Below are 12,655 nucleotides of genomic sequence, written 5' to 3' on the forward strand. Positions count from 1 at the left end.
CGACCCTGGTGCGGCCGGGTACGGGTAGGCCGTGAGTCACTGGTGAGTCACCGTTTGTCACTCATTTCGGGTAGGGAACGGGTAGGGTACGGGGGTAGGGAACGGGAACCCGTACCCGGCCGGGTACTGGTACCCATTTTCGACCCTGGTGCGGCCGGGTACGTGTACGGGTAAGGAATCAAAACCCGTTTGCGACCTCTGCTCAGCGGCACGAGGCGTCTCTCCTCGCCTCCCGAGTCACCATATCAACTCTATTATTATTATAATTATTTATTATAAAATAGAGGGTTTTTTTGGGTTAGAGCACTATCTAACCCACAAACACATTTTTTTATTGATTATATTGGTCGCGAAAAAGCCTACGTGTTAAACATAACTCTTAAATTTTGATTTAAAGCTTTCGTGACTGCAGGGATTCATATTCTTGGTTCATTCGGTAAAGTCACGTAGAAGGGAAATAATAAAATAATAAAAATATTAAACAATAAAAAATTTTCACGACGTTTCGACTGCAACAAGAACCAGTAATATATATAAACTCGTTTAAACTATTTTTATATTTAACCAGGTAAGACTCACTAAGCTCTTATGTTTTTTTTAGAAACGACCTGTCACAAATGGTTACCCACTGAAGTGGTTCATGATGTGGAAATATCTATCGGGCAAATACTCTAAGTGCGTGATGTTGCTTGTGATGGTAGAGGGGCAAAGCGGAGAACCCGGAGAAAAATCCACGCGACCACGTGGAGAGAGACATCCAAACTCCAAATATACAGCCGGAGTCACCCCTCTCCATCCCATCTATAATCCACGGTGTAACAAAAACATGTTTAATTTCTTGTCCCTGGATAGTCAGTGTTATTTTCTAATTGTTAATTCCTCAACAGTACAGGAAGTGGCTGTTGCTATTCCCCACAAACTCTGCTTTTGTGACCAGGACAGTGATATTTTGAAATGTGCCTATTTTCAATGAGAAAACGCATTAACAATTAGAAAACAACACTACCCAGGAACAAACATCGTGTTACATAGTGTGTATAATCACCCCTCTCTCGTCCATTCATTACTCACGACTCTCATTCTATGACGTAATGTCTCGAGTCACCCCCAAAGATCCATCCCATCCGTCCATGAGTCACCCTCCCACGTCACCCAGAGACCCCCCCCCCCTTCACGTCAACACGTCGACGTCACGCGATGGGCGTGGCCTCCATCCCCCGTCCCCCGCAGCCAATGGGAAGCGCGCCCTGAGCAGGGGTGCGGTTGGGGGCGGGGCCCGTGACGTGTTTTGGCGCCAAACGTGGATCGTATAAAAGCTGAGTTTGCTGCGACGCAGTGTTCAGATACGCGTGGAGGTATTCGCCCGGGTGCTGTCGCCCAGGTATCGTCCAGGTGACGGGCGAGGCTGACAGGTGACGGGCGAGGCTGACAGGTGACGGGCGAGGCTGACAGGTGACAGACGACTAGTGAGCGAATCCCTGGCGGGAAGACGCGAGGCTTCCATCAGCTCGACTCATCTCCTCCCATCAACGCTGGTGCGCAGTTTTAAATCATCGCCACCACCCCCATCGGCAAGCAGCAGCAGCAAGCAGCCAGTCTTGGTCTATCCACTGCTGGATGATAACGCTTCCCAAGAGGGGCCGGCGTGACCTTCTGTACACAGTGCCCGCGACGTCTGAATAATCCGCGTCGCTCGTCCCCGTGGGCGAAGACGCCGCCTGGACTCCGACTGCCGGAGACCAAAAACAAAACAACGCCGACTAGCGGACCCCAGTGAGAGGGGGTCACGGACCCCGGTGAGAGGGGGTCACGGACCCCGGTTAGAGGGGGTCACGGACCCCAGTGAGAGGGGGTCTCGAACCGGGCCCCGGACGATCCCCGTCAACCACAGGGACCCCCCCAAAGCCGTCGCTCATCCGCTGCGTTAGTTTCCTGCGTCACTGGCAACAGTCGAAGGCGACCCGTGGGTTTATTCATTTACTCTGGGACTATGGCTCTGGCTCATTCAGTAGAAGTCTGCCGGGGGATCTCCCCCCCGAATCGGGGGGCAGGCGGCCCCCCGCTGCCCCGCAACCCTCTCCGACCCCTCAACTCCGCGGTCTGCCGGAATCTGTTCGGGGGTCCGGGCGAGGATGGGGGGCGACGCGACTCGCAGCTGCGGAGGGAGCTGCGAGAGCTGGCCAGGAGGGACTGCGAGCGATGGGGGTTCGACTTCGAGAGAGGGACCCCCCTGTCGCCCCCTTGCCGGGAGCAGCAGGAGCAGCAGCAGGAGGAGCAGCAGGAGGAGCAGCAGGAGGGGTCCCGCTACAAGTGGGAGAAGTTGGACGCACGGCTGGTGCCCGAATTGTATTGGCCGAGCATCATCGTCAGCGGCAGCAGCAGCAGCAGCGGCATCGTCCATCCGTCGGCGGGAGATGTTGGTGGTGGTGGTGACGGCGGAGAGAGGCTGGAGGAGGGCGACTGCAGCAGCAGCAGCAGCAGCTCGAGTTGTTCGCGACGCCGTGTCGCGACAGGGGAGCGCGACAGCAGCGGCAGAGAGGTCGCGACGAGACGGAGCCATCGCCGCAGGTGTCGCGAGCGGGAGCCGCATCGCGATCTGACAGGTAACGGCGTCCCGTCCATCGCCATCATCCCCGTGTGTAGTCGACCTTCTCACGCAGCCCATCCACAGTCACCCGCAGGTGGACAATGCCGCCTCCTTCCACGGAGCTGTCTCTGCGCAGAGCTTTGCTTGTGCTGAACCAACGCCGCACTTCTCCAGAATGGCAGGTTGCCTGGTGGGATGTGTTAAAGTATGATTTTATATGCGGAGGGACAGGCATGGAAATGCAATCTGCATTCCCTTGGTAAAGTTTAAATCAATTCGTAAGACATTTGCTGCTGCTGCTGCTTTGGCAGCGAGAACACTCAGCACGGCCCGTGTCAGCCACAACGCCGCGCGTGTCGGTGTGACCTTAATATCATTTAACACAAAACTTTCTCCATAAAAACAATGGGACATCGCTCGAGAGTGGGCAGAGGCGTGGTGGTGTGTTGTGTCTCTGGCTGGACACTCATTTCCTGTGGGCGACTCTGGAGGACTGCGGTGGGACCTGGGGGGGGGGGTGCCTGGCCCTGCCTGAGCTTGCCCGGGCAGGTCGCGGCAGGAGGCGTGGGGCCGAGGGCGTGGGGGGGGGGGGGTTTGGGGGAGGGCAGAGCCTGACTTAGGGGCCGTCCATAAATGACGTCACGCACCTAGGGGGGGTGGGGGTCAGATATTTGTGACGATGTGTAACGAGGGGGGGGGGGTGGGAAATGTGACGTCACATCAAATTGCGCAACTTTAAATAATTATAGACAACACGTTCTACATTATTAAATAGACTTTTAATACATGTTTTCTCTTACAACATCAAAGTACAGCGCCACATTAAATATGCACTACAATGGCAATAGTTTAAAGCGATTTGAAGCATGTTTTATATATTTGGGGGGGGGCAGGGCTTTGTGACGTCATATTTTAGGGGGGGGGTCTGACTTTTTGTGTCGTCGTGTGACGGAGGGGGCGGTCAAAAATCTGTCTAACGGGCAGCAGGTCGTGTGAGGTGGGGTAAAGAGTGGGCTGCCCCCCCCTCTCTTTCAAGGCGTCTGGGCAGCGTGTTAGAAATAGTAGCACCCCCCCCCCCCCCCAAAATACCATCGAGCCGAGGGGCCCTCTGCCAGACGTCCTCTCGTCTCCTGGAGGTTCTTCCAGCGGCAGAGTCGCGAGCATGCGATTGCCGGGCTGCGCCTCTACCTGAATATGTTTGCGTAAAAAAAAAATCCACGCCACGTGACTGGGTAATTCAAGTTCGGTTCCCGTTTGAAACTCGGTGACTTGAGTCACCTTCGGTGTTGTGGGAGTTTCTACCCCCCCCCCCGTCTCTTCCACCCGTGTGGAGGAAGTGTGATTGGCATCGACGAAGTGTGGGTGACATCAGGGCTGAGTGAGTCCACGGTTTAACACGTCGGCTTTTGTGACCAATGTTACTCATGATAATGGTTTTGAGGTTAGATCGCGTAAGTATAAATACGACGCATTCATACGGAACGCGATCTAACCCAAGAACCATTATTATGATAAACGTCGACAAGAGGCCCGACACCCACACCACCCTCGTGTGCCGTGCCGGCAGTAATAGGCGCTGCACTTGCTCTCCGTGGTCTGTTGATGCTACATGGGGGATCATTGTCTTTGTGTGTGCTGGTCTGCATCCAGACTATTTCGTGAAGAGGCGCTACGCGTGCGCGGAGAGTGGAGCGTGTGTGGAGAGCCCCACAAGTCAACAGCACTCGTCCAGCACACCTGAGCAGGTTTGCTTGAGCGGGGCAGACGCACACACAGTCGCCTCTTAACACTGTGGTTACTCATGCATTTATATGGACTTTATAATAAACTCACTGTGCTCTGAGCTGCTTCGACGGATGAGGAACGGCTAAACTGCACAAAGTCGTGGCCAGCAGCTAATGTCGACATTAGCGTTCAGCTTCTGATCGTATTATTTGTTATACGCTAGAAAGCGATAGAATGCATTTCGGACAGTGGTATCCTGGTGCTATAATAACGTCGCAGATACCAATAGTACGGATTCTTTGGTTTATTGGCGAATGAGAATAAAATCAACACGGATCACAGCAGACACGCCCCGGTTGTGGCCGCTACAGAGAAACAATTCCATTTTGGAAAACAGTAAATTACTCGGAGGTAGCTCTTGATATCCGCTTCCGTGGGTCGTTCCCAAACTGCGCTGAATGGATTCATCTCGTGACGCGACGTCACAATTAGGGTGACATTTGTGGGAGAAATACAAAACAAGTATTGCAAATAGACGCTTCTTAGAGTGGACTATGAACACCTGTGTGTGTGTCTTTGTGTCACCTGCAGGTTGGCCTGCACTCCTAACTCCGCACCTCGAAGAGGCCACGCGACTCCACGACAGCACGATCCCAGGATAATGATGGTCGGGCTGCCCCCAAGCCTTGCCCGACGAAACGACCGTGACAACCGACACTACAGCTTACACAACATAAACATGAAGCGACTTTGTGCGCAAATCCCGATTGTGTTTACTTACACTCGTACTTCAACAGCATGCACTTGGTCTTAGCCTTCACTAGGCCCTCAACAGTCTACAACTAGGCCTCCAACAATACGACAGGTCTACAAAAGTCTATGGCAGGCCCCCAAAAGCCTATACTTGGCCCCCAGCAGCCTACGATAGGTCTCCAAAGCCGACAATAGGCAACAATCTGCACTTGGACCCGTGCGAGAACTTGTGCCCACTGGGGCTGGGGATCGACCCTTTGTTTTGCTCGTGAATGTGTAACGCAAGATGTTACACACTAAAAAAAACAGCTCTTGTCTCGCGGCTGCACCCAAGTTGTTTCGAAAGTTCTTCATTGAGGAAGAAAAAGCTTAAAATTGATTTTTTGAAGTTACGATAGTGACAGCAAAATGTATGGCAGTCACTGCAGTGAGACCACAGTGATCTCACTGTGAGATCACTGTGGTCTCACTGTGAGATCACTGCAGATTTAGGTTGGCATGCCTAAAGGTCACTTTCAAAAATAATTCTCTCATTTAGGAAGCTTCAGACTTGTCGGACTTCCCAGAACAGACAGCTAGCGTGTATTGTGTTTTCCTTTTGAACAAATGCAAAGATTTGCAGTCGGTTACCTGGTCACGTTCGCTAGGTTGATTGAGTGTTTAATTGACAAAAAAAGTGTATTTAAAGTTATGGCATGGATACACATGCACGGTTCAAGTTTATTCTACTGACGGATGCAAATCGTAATTCAAATTGTGCTTAATATTACGCTATTTGATCTCTTGCTTCGCCACAATAACCCAGGGATTATCGACGTTATCTTTGTAACCATCCGTTGATTCGGCAAAGCTGAAATCCACGCTTGTTCTCGCGGTATACACGCGCTGAATCGCGTGCCTGTTCTGTGCAAGAATCGCTAACATATTAAGCGAATGTATAAAAAAATACTAATAGGCGTTTACCCTTTATGGCAATAAAAACAGGTGTTAAGGTGTTCAAACACCAAATAGAAACCTTTTGCAAGGAATCAAGTGATACTGGCAAAAAAAGGTCCCATTTTATCACGCGAATGATATACGGTACGTGTTGTGTTCACGAAGCGCCGAGGCGAACGGAACGCGAAAACAAGCTTCCAAACCAACGGATGAGAAACGACACAAACGGAACAAAAATATCGATTTGTTAATCGAACCGCGACCGTAAATCATCAAACGGCGAGAACAGTTGCCGCGCGACTCAAGTCTTTGAAACTTTCGCCGGAAGATTCGACCCAATTGTGAGACGCCTTCGACGTCACGGCGGTGGTGCTGCTCAAGCGGCGATCAATTGGCCACGTCTGTCCATCGTGCGACAATTGTATTTATTAACCGTGTGGGGTGGAGGAGGGTTTACGACACGCATTTGACTGAAGCGATGTGATGAGTCGTATAAATTATGAAGCTTCGAATGCGAGACGACGCTTGGCCATGTCTCTTGCTCACTGCCGTGAACTCCAGTGGCGCAGCGGCGATCGAGTGTGCAGGCCGGGGCGGCTGCCCAGGGCAGGACCAGGGCCTACTGCCATCCACACTGCTACTACGCCACTGGTAATTCTATAAGTTGCCCTGATTTTAAATATGTAAAATATATATCTATCCGCGAGTTACTTTAGTGATAAAGCATTTAACTTAAAACAAAAAGAGTACTTGAGGTGTAACACTATTTCCTGTACTGTAAATTTATATAGGTTTATGTTTGTGATCACACTGTCGATTTGTTTTTAAACGTATGGTTTACAATAAATATGCGTCGTATTGAATCCGGCACCGTCTGAGCAGCAGTGACTCGTTTGGCTGATTCGTGTGCGGGCGTGTGGCGCAAGAGAGGGTCGAGTGTGGGTGGGCTGGTGGGGTAGAGAGTGGGTGTTATACACGCCTGCTCATCAAGGATGTGGAGCCATCGCTGCACCATGCTCGCTCAGCTGCCGAGAAGAGGGTACGGAAGGTGCATTCGAAATCAGTGGGGCGTCTGTAAGTGGATCACCCTGCATTAAAACTGTTCATCCTTGCGAAAGGCTCATGGTCCACCCTAAGCGTCATCCACCGCACAAACCGCGGTAGCAGATGCGGGTCCCTGACGATGTACAAACGGAGCAGTTCAAAACTCTCCAGTCGTGGTGCGGCTGTGGTCATCTAGCACAGAGACCGCGCGACATCTAACGACGCCTGATCCGCCGCCTCGTCTTGCCGTCACGTGCTCCCCCCCTCGAGCTCCACTCGATTTGTCTTCACGGCCACTGCGACGTCCCCAGCGTGCGTGCTCTCGTCCACGTGGCCCTCCTCCTCCTGCCGATCGGCTTCTTCGTTGCAAGGAGGCGCCTCTCTCTCTCGTGCTTGTTGTCGCAATTTTTCATCTTTTGTTAAATTTTCTTTGTCCCAACATTAATTGACCGAACATTCCAGACGACTTGTCAGCGTTTCAATAATTTGAGTACGTGCAGTTTCATGCGACCAAATCACCCGCAATGCGACCCATTTTGCTTCTGTCTCGGGAGCTAAGCACGGCTTGAGCCTATGTGAGCACTTGCATAGGAGACTGCCGGGGAACAGCAGGGGTCGTCGCCTCCGGCTACGAGGTGACCAGGAGATGGCAGTGACGCCGTAGATTCCTCAATACATCTGTGCTGGGTTTTCACCGGAGTTCTCTGGTTTCCTTCCACACGAAGCCAGACACTTCACGGGAATTCACGGCCAAACACCCCAATGCAGCAGCACTCTCCTGCAAACTAGTCTTGGGACTCAGTGCGACTCTACTGGGCTAACGGAATGCATTGCCGTAACTTCCAGTGTCGGGGGATATCCTATGTCTGTACGCAGCTATGTAGGCACGACAGACAGAGTCTGGTTTGTGAGCCTCGGGCTACAAGCGAGAGGTTGCAAACACAGCGGTGGTGAATGACCCATTGTGCTGCTGCTGATGATGCCGGTCAAAGGTCAATCGCCGCGGCACACCCACAGGTGGCCTCCTGCTCTGCATGCTACACCTCGCCGATGAGCGTCAACATACGTGAACCCAACATGTCCGTTAAGTCTGCCAATAGATCGACGGATTCACACACTATTTGTTGGACGTTGCATATTTATATATTTGTTATGTTAAGGTCACTGTGCTATTGACGATTGTTGAGTCTATTTAGGTGCTGTTACAAAGTGAGTGCGTTGTATACGGGGAGCCAGATGTACGAATGTACATCGCAAGATCGTGAGAACTGGCGGCGGCTAGAAGAGGCCTTCATTCAGCAGTGGATGGACCATGGCTGATTATGGGCAGGCGGTTGTTAGGGCTGGAGTGGTGGCGCAGTGATTAGCGCACTGTGCACCAAACGCCGCGATTCTTATCTATACCCGTCCCGAATCTTCTCTAGGTCGACTCAGCCATAAATTAGTACATGGCTTGGTTCAGGTGTGTTAATTATCAGTACTGTGGGAGACAAAGGCGGTCGGGCGTGGTTCTGGCTGGCCACCCGGGGTGCTGGCTGACCACCCATCCCGACCGTCGGTTAAAGGCTACATTGGAGATATTTTTTATTGGCTAAATTACTCCAGTATTATCAGCCGCATGGCATACACCGCGTTCCCAGCAAACTTTGAGCCAACGTTGGCATGTTTACTGGGCATAGTTGTGCAATCACTGAGCCGAACGCGTGAACGTTAACCTGTGGGATGAGTGAGCGAGCGTGCCAATGGGAATGGGTGTGGATAAACAGTCAATCCACGGGATGGATGCGATAGATAGGGGGAGGGGGCGGGGCTGTGGGGGTGTGGGGGGGGGACAGGAGGCGGGGTATCTGAGCCTCTCGTTTCCCCGAGGTCGTTGGGGACGACACAAAGCCAAGGTTTTTTTTCTGGGATTGGGAGCCCCTCCCCACATCTCCCCACGTATCCCCACCTCCGCTTGCTCCTCTCACTCCCCGTTACGGGGCCGGGTGGCGTGGGAGTGGTTGAGGAAGGGTGATAATTATTACCTACAAGCACACACGCGCATTTCCTGCTGAGTCGACTCAAGAGAGGGACTAATCACTACGCCACCGCTCCCCACCCACATATCAAGATCAATACCCACCGTCATAGTCCTAACAGATTGTTGGGGAAAGTGCTGGGAGCGAGACCCTATGAAGATCGCCACGGCACACGAAGACATGGGTTGGGACTGCCCGGCCGCCTTTAGTCTCCCCAGTGCTGAGGTACTCATTGAAGGCTGAGTCGAGCTCGGGAGAAGTCCATGACCGGTTCAATTATTCGCTGCTGTTATTTGCTGTGAGCTGGAATCGAATTGGACTCACACGACATATACGTGATAGGCGACGTTGCGTGCAATGGCGCTGCTTCGTCGCAATTACAAAGACAACCGAACATTGGCATCAAGTCCACCGAGGCAGCCACTCGCCGGCCGGCTCGCAAGAGACTCGTCAACCCGAGCGAGCGTCAGGCGGCGAGCGTCAGCCCCTCGCGTCAGCCCCGTGCGGGGCTGCGTGCGACGGCGTGACCCACCCCGCAACCCCCATCCCTCCCTCGCCCCCTCGCCCCCTACTTGCAAGCCCGGGCCTGCCCCTCGCTGCGCCTGCGGGGTGCTGGGGGTTCGTCTCTCTCTCAATGTCGTGGCCGCTCATGGGGTTCGTGCGTGTTGTGATGGGACGAGCTGGTAGCGGAGCGGGGAGCGCGCCGCGCTACGGAGCCCACGAGCCGAGTTCGATTCTCGATCACGGCCAACACCGGTGACGATTATCTGAGCGATCCTGGACCTCCCCTAGGTCGACTCAGCCTCATATGAGTATCTGTTGCGCTGTGTAAACATCGCCACTCGGGAGACAAAGGCGGCCGCCGGGCGTGGTGCTGGCCACCTACCCCCTCATAGGTGCTCGCTAACAGCACTTGCCCCAACAGTCTGTTAAGGCTAGACGGGGGATCTTTGACTTTGACATGCACAACCCTTAAAGTGTCATTTCACCTCGCACCTCATCACGGCATCGCGTCGCAGCCACAGACTAATCGCTGCGTCGTGTTTTGCTGTTTGTGCCTTCTGCTTTGGGTGCCACGTCTCCATTTACTTAACTTTTCTCAGAGTTTTCATTTGCTTGGGAGTAGCTAGAAACATAGCATTTTACCCTCACATGCAATTATTAATGTGACTCGTTACGCGCGACGCAATTGCCATGTATGACGCTGTACACAATTAAATTAAGATTATTATCATCACCACCTCATCACTCCCCCGGCAACTTCTCACCAACCCTTCACACCTCTGTATTCCCAACACCCCCCGCCGCCCCCTCCTCTTGGTGGCCGTGGGGACGGAGCAGAGCGGAGATCCACAATCGCCTCTCACGGAGCGCTCTCCCCTGGCCCCCGGATCTGTGCCCACCTCTCGCTCTCTCTCCTCCTCCAACGCGGGCGGTGCTGACGTCAGCGCAGTGTGCCCGGGCGTGCCGCGGCACGGCGCCGCACCGCCCGCGTCTCGCGCGCTGTCCACCGCTCGACTCAACATCGTCGGCTTGAAGGCGCTGCGAGACACCGCCACTCGGAACAACGCAGCGCGTCTGATGTTCCACGTACAGAATGCAGTACTTGGTGTTGTTTATGCCGTGCGGCCGATGGGATGCGTCAACAAAGATGATATTGAAGGAGTGTTTTACACTTTCATGCCATCGGTAACACTGCATTTATGTCTGGGAGTGCATCAGAATGTACCGTCATCGTAATCATCAGCATTGATTTAGTACAGTATACAAGCAAAGTCGAACTTGACGCGTTTCAACATTCAGTGTCTCATCATCAGTCGTCTGGCTTGCTTGATGGACCAAACAATGTGTTTAGATGCAGTGTGGAGTTCTGCACTCAGCATTACTAACCAATACAGCTCCACGACGATTGAGGTTGTGTTCAGCAGTATATTGCCTGCCTGCCAAGCCTGGCTCTGCTGATGAGACTCAGGCCGTCGAATCATATCCAGTTCCCTTGCTTAAATAGATGCCGCTGCTGGGTAATATGAATATGTAAAGTTTACTTGCTACAAACTCGACCTTCTGGGTGTCACCAGCAGAGTCGGGCGTGCTCAACAAACGGTGGTGGAAAATATCTCGGGGTCTGGAAAGTGTGGAGACAGGGGCTGTGGTTCTGGATGTGTGGAGACACAGGGGCTGTGGTTCTGGATGTGTGTGGAGACAGGGGCTGTGGTTCTGGTTGTGTGTGTGTATCGGTACGGCAGTGAGAGTGAAGAGCAATACCACTGATAGACGGAAGTTATCCAAGTGGTTTACTCGGCAAAGGCATAAAGGCAGTGTCGACTGGTGGTAAAATTGTTACTGCCGACACCATCGCAAGGATTAGAACAGAGGCTCGTTAAAATAACAACTCGCACGAAGTTGTCAATCCACTGCTGGATGAATGCTTTTGACGCTGCCGTATCAGTCACGGAGATTGTTTGACCATACTTCACCACGTTGGTCAGTGCGAGTTACTTTACTACATTTGCCTTGAAAATCCTACCGATAGGGCGGAAAGCTGTTCCGATACCACTCGCCACTGACGGTAGCCGTGGTTCCGGACCGAGGTCAGGCCGCCGGGTTCGGATGCGCAGTGCGCCCACCGCAGCGCCACCGCTCCATCTCATAACGATAAATCGCAATGTAAAAGTCTGAAGGATGACTTATTGATCCAGGAGAGTCGCGTCGAGTCTCGAGACTCGTTTTGCGGCAGGCTGCTGCTACGTTGGGGTGTTTGGCAGTGAATTCCCAGTGAAGTGTCTGGCTTCGTGTGGGAGGAAACCAGAGAACCTCGGTGAAAACCCAGCACAGATGGATAGAGGAATCTACGGCGTCACTGCCATCTCCTGGTCACCTCGCAGCCGGAGGCGACGACCCCTGCTGTTCCCCGGCAGTCTCCCATCCTAGTGCTAACCAGGCTCAAGCCGTGCTTAGCTCCCGAGACACAAGCGAAATGTGGGGCATTCCGGGTGACTTGGTCGCATTAAACTGCACGTACTCAAATAATTGAAACGCTGACAAGTCGTCTGGAATGTTCGGCCAATTAATGCTGGGACAAAGACATTTTTTAACAAAAGATGAAAAATTGCGACAACAAGCACGAGAGAGAGAGAGAGAGAAAGGCGCCTCCTTGCAACGAAGAAGCCGAGAGGCAGCAGGAGGAGGGCCACGTGGACGAGAGCACGCACGCTGGGGACGTCGCAGTGGCCGTGAAGACAAATCGAGTTGGGGGCCCACGTGACGGCGAGTACGAGGCGGCGGCCGTCATCCGAACGGGACTGTGCGCCTGCGGAGATGGAGCTACGGAATCATCCGGCGTGAAGACTGTGTGACACAGGTGACACTGATCCGCCGTCTGTGAAAAAAAAACAGCGTCACAGCTCATCGGATTGCCGAGGTCTCAATGAAGACCGCGACTCTAAAGATGTTGATTCGCCAACCGTCGCCATCCGCTTGAAGTCCCCACGTTCACGAGCTGCCAACAGGACGCAGCATTCCTGCAGAGAGCTTCAAACGGCGACGAGGGCGCTCGCACCTTTACCCACCCCATCATTCATCCCACACATCA

The 12,655-nt window shown here is 53.0% G+C and overlaps 1 protein-coding gene across 1 annotated transcript; it reads left to right on the forward strand.

The window, feature by feature from the left end:
* Positions 1-1,387: 1,387 nt before the first annotated feature.
* LOC133351428 (uncharacterized) lies at positions 1,388-6,869 on the forward strand. The gene is made up of 3 exons (XM_061566628.1): positions 1,388-2,603; positions 4,238-4,332; positions 4,904-6,869. The coding sequence occupies exons 1-3, from the start codon at positions 1,991-1,993 to the stop codon at positions 4,919-4,921; spliced, it is 726 nt and encodes a 241-aa protein (XP_061422612.1). The 5' UTR covers positions 1,388-1,990; the 3' UTR covers positions 4,922-6,869.
* The last annotated feature ends 5,786 nt before the right edge of the window (positions 6,870-12,655 follow it).

This window comes from Lethenteron reissneri, chromosome 37 (assembly GCF_015708825.2).
Source record: "Lethenteron reissneri isolate LAM-NWPU_2019-01 chromosome 37, ASM1570882v1, whole genome shotgun sequence".
NCBI lineage: Eukaryota > Metazoa > Chordata > Hyperoartia > Petromyzontiformes > Petromyzontidae > Lethenteron > Lethenteron reissneri.

Coding starts and splice junctions, on each gene's coding strand:
- LOC133351428 (XM_061566628.1), top strand. CDS start 1,991: ATGGCTCTGGCTCATTCAGTAGAAGTCTGCCGGGGGATCTCCCCCCCG. Junction 2,604..4,237: donor GCCGCATCGCGATCTGACAG/GTAACGGCGTCC, acceptor GTCTGCATCCAG/ACTATTTCGTGAAGAGGCGC.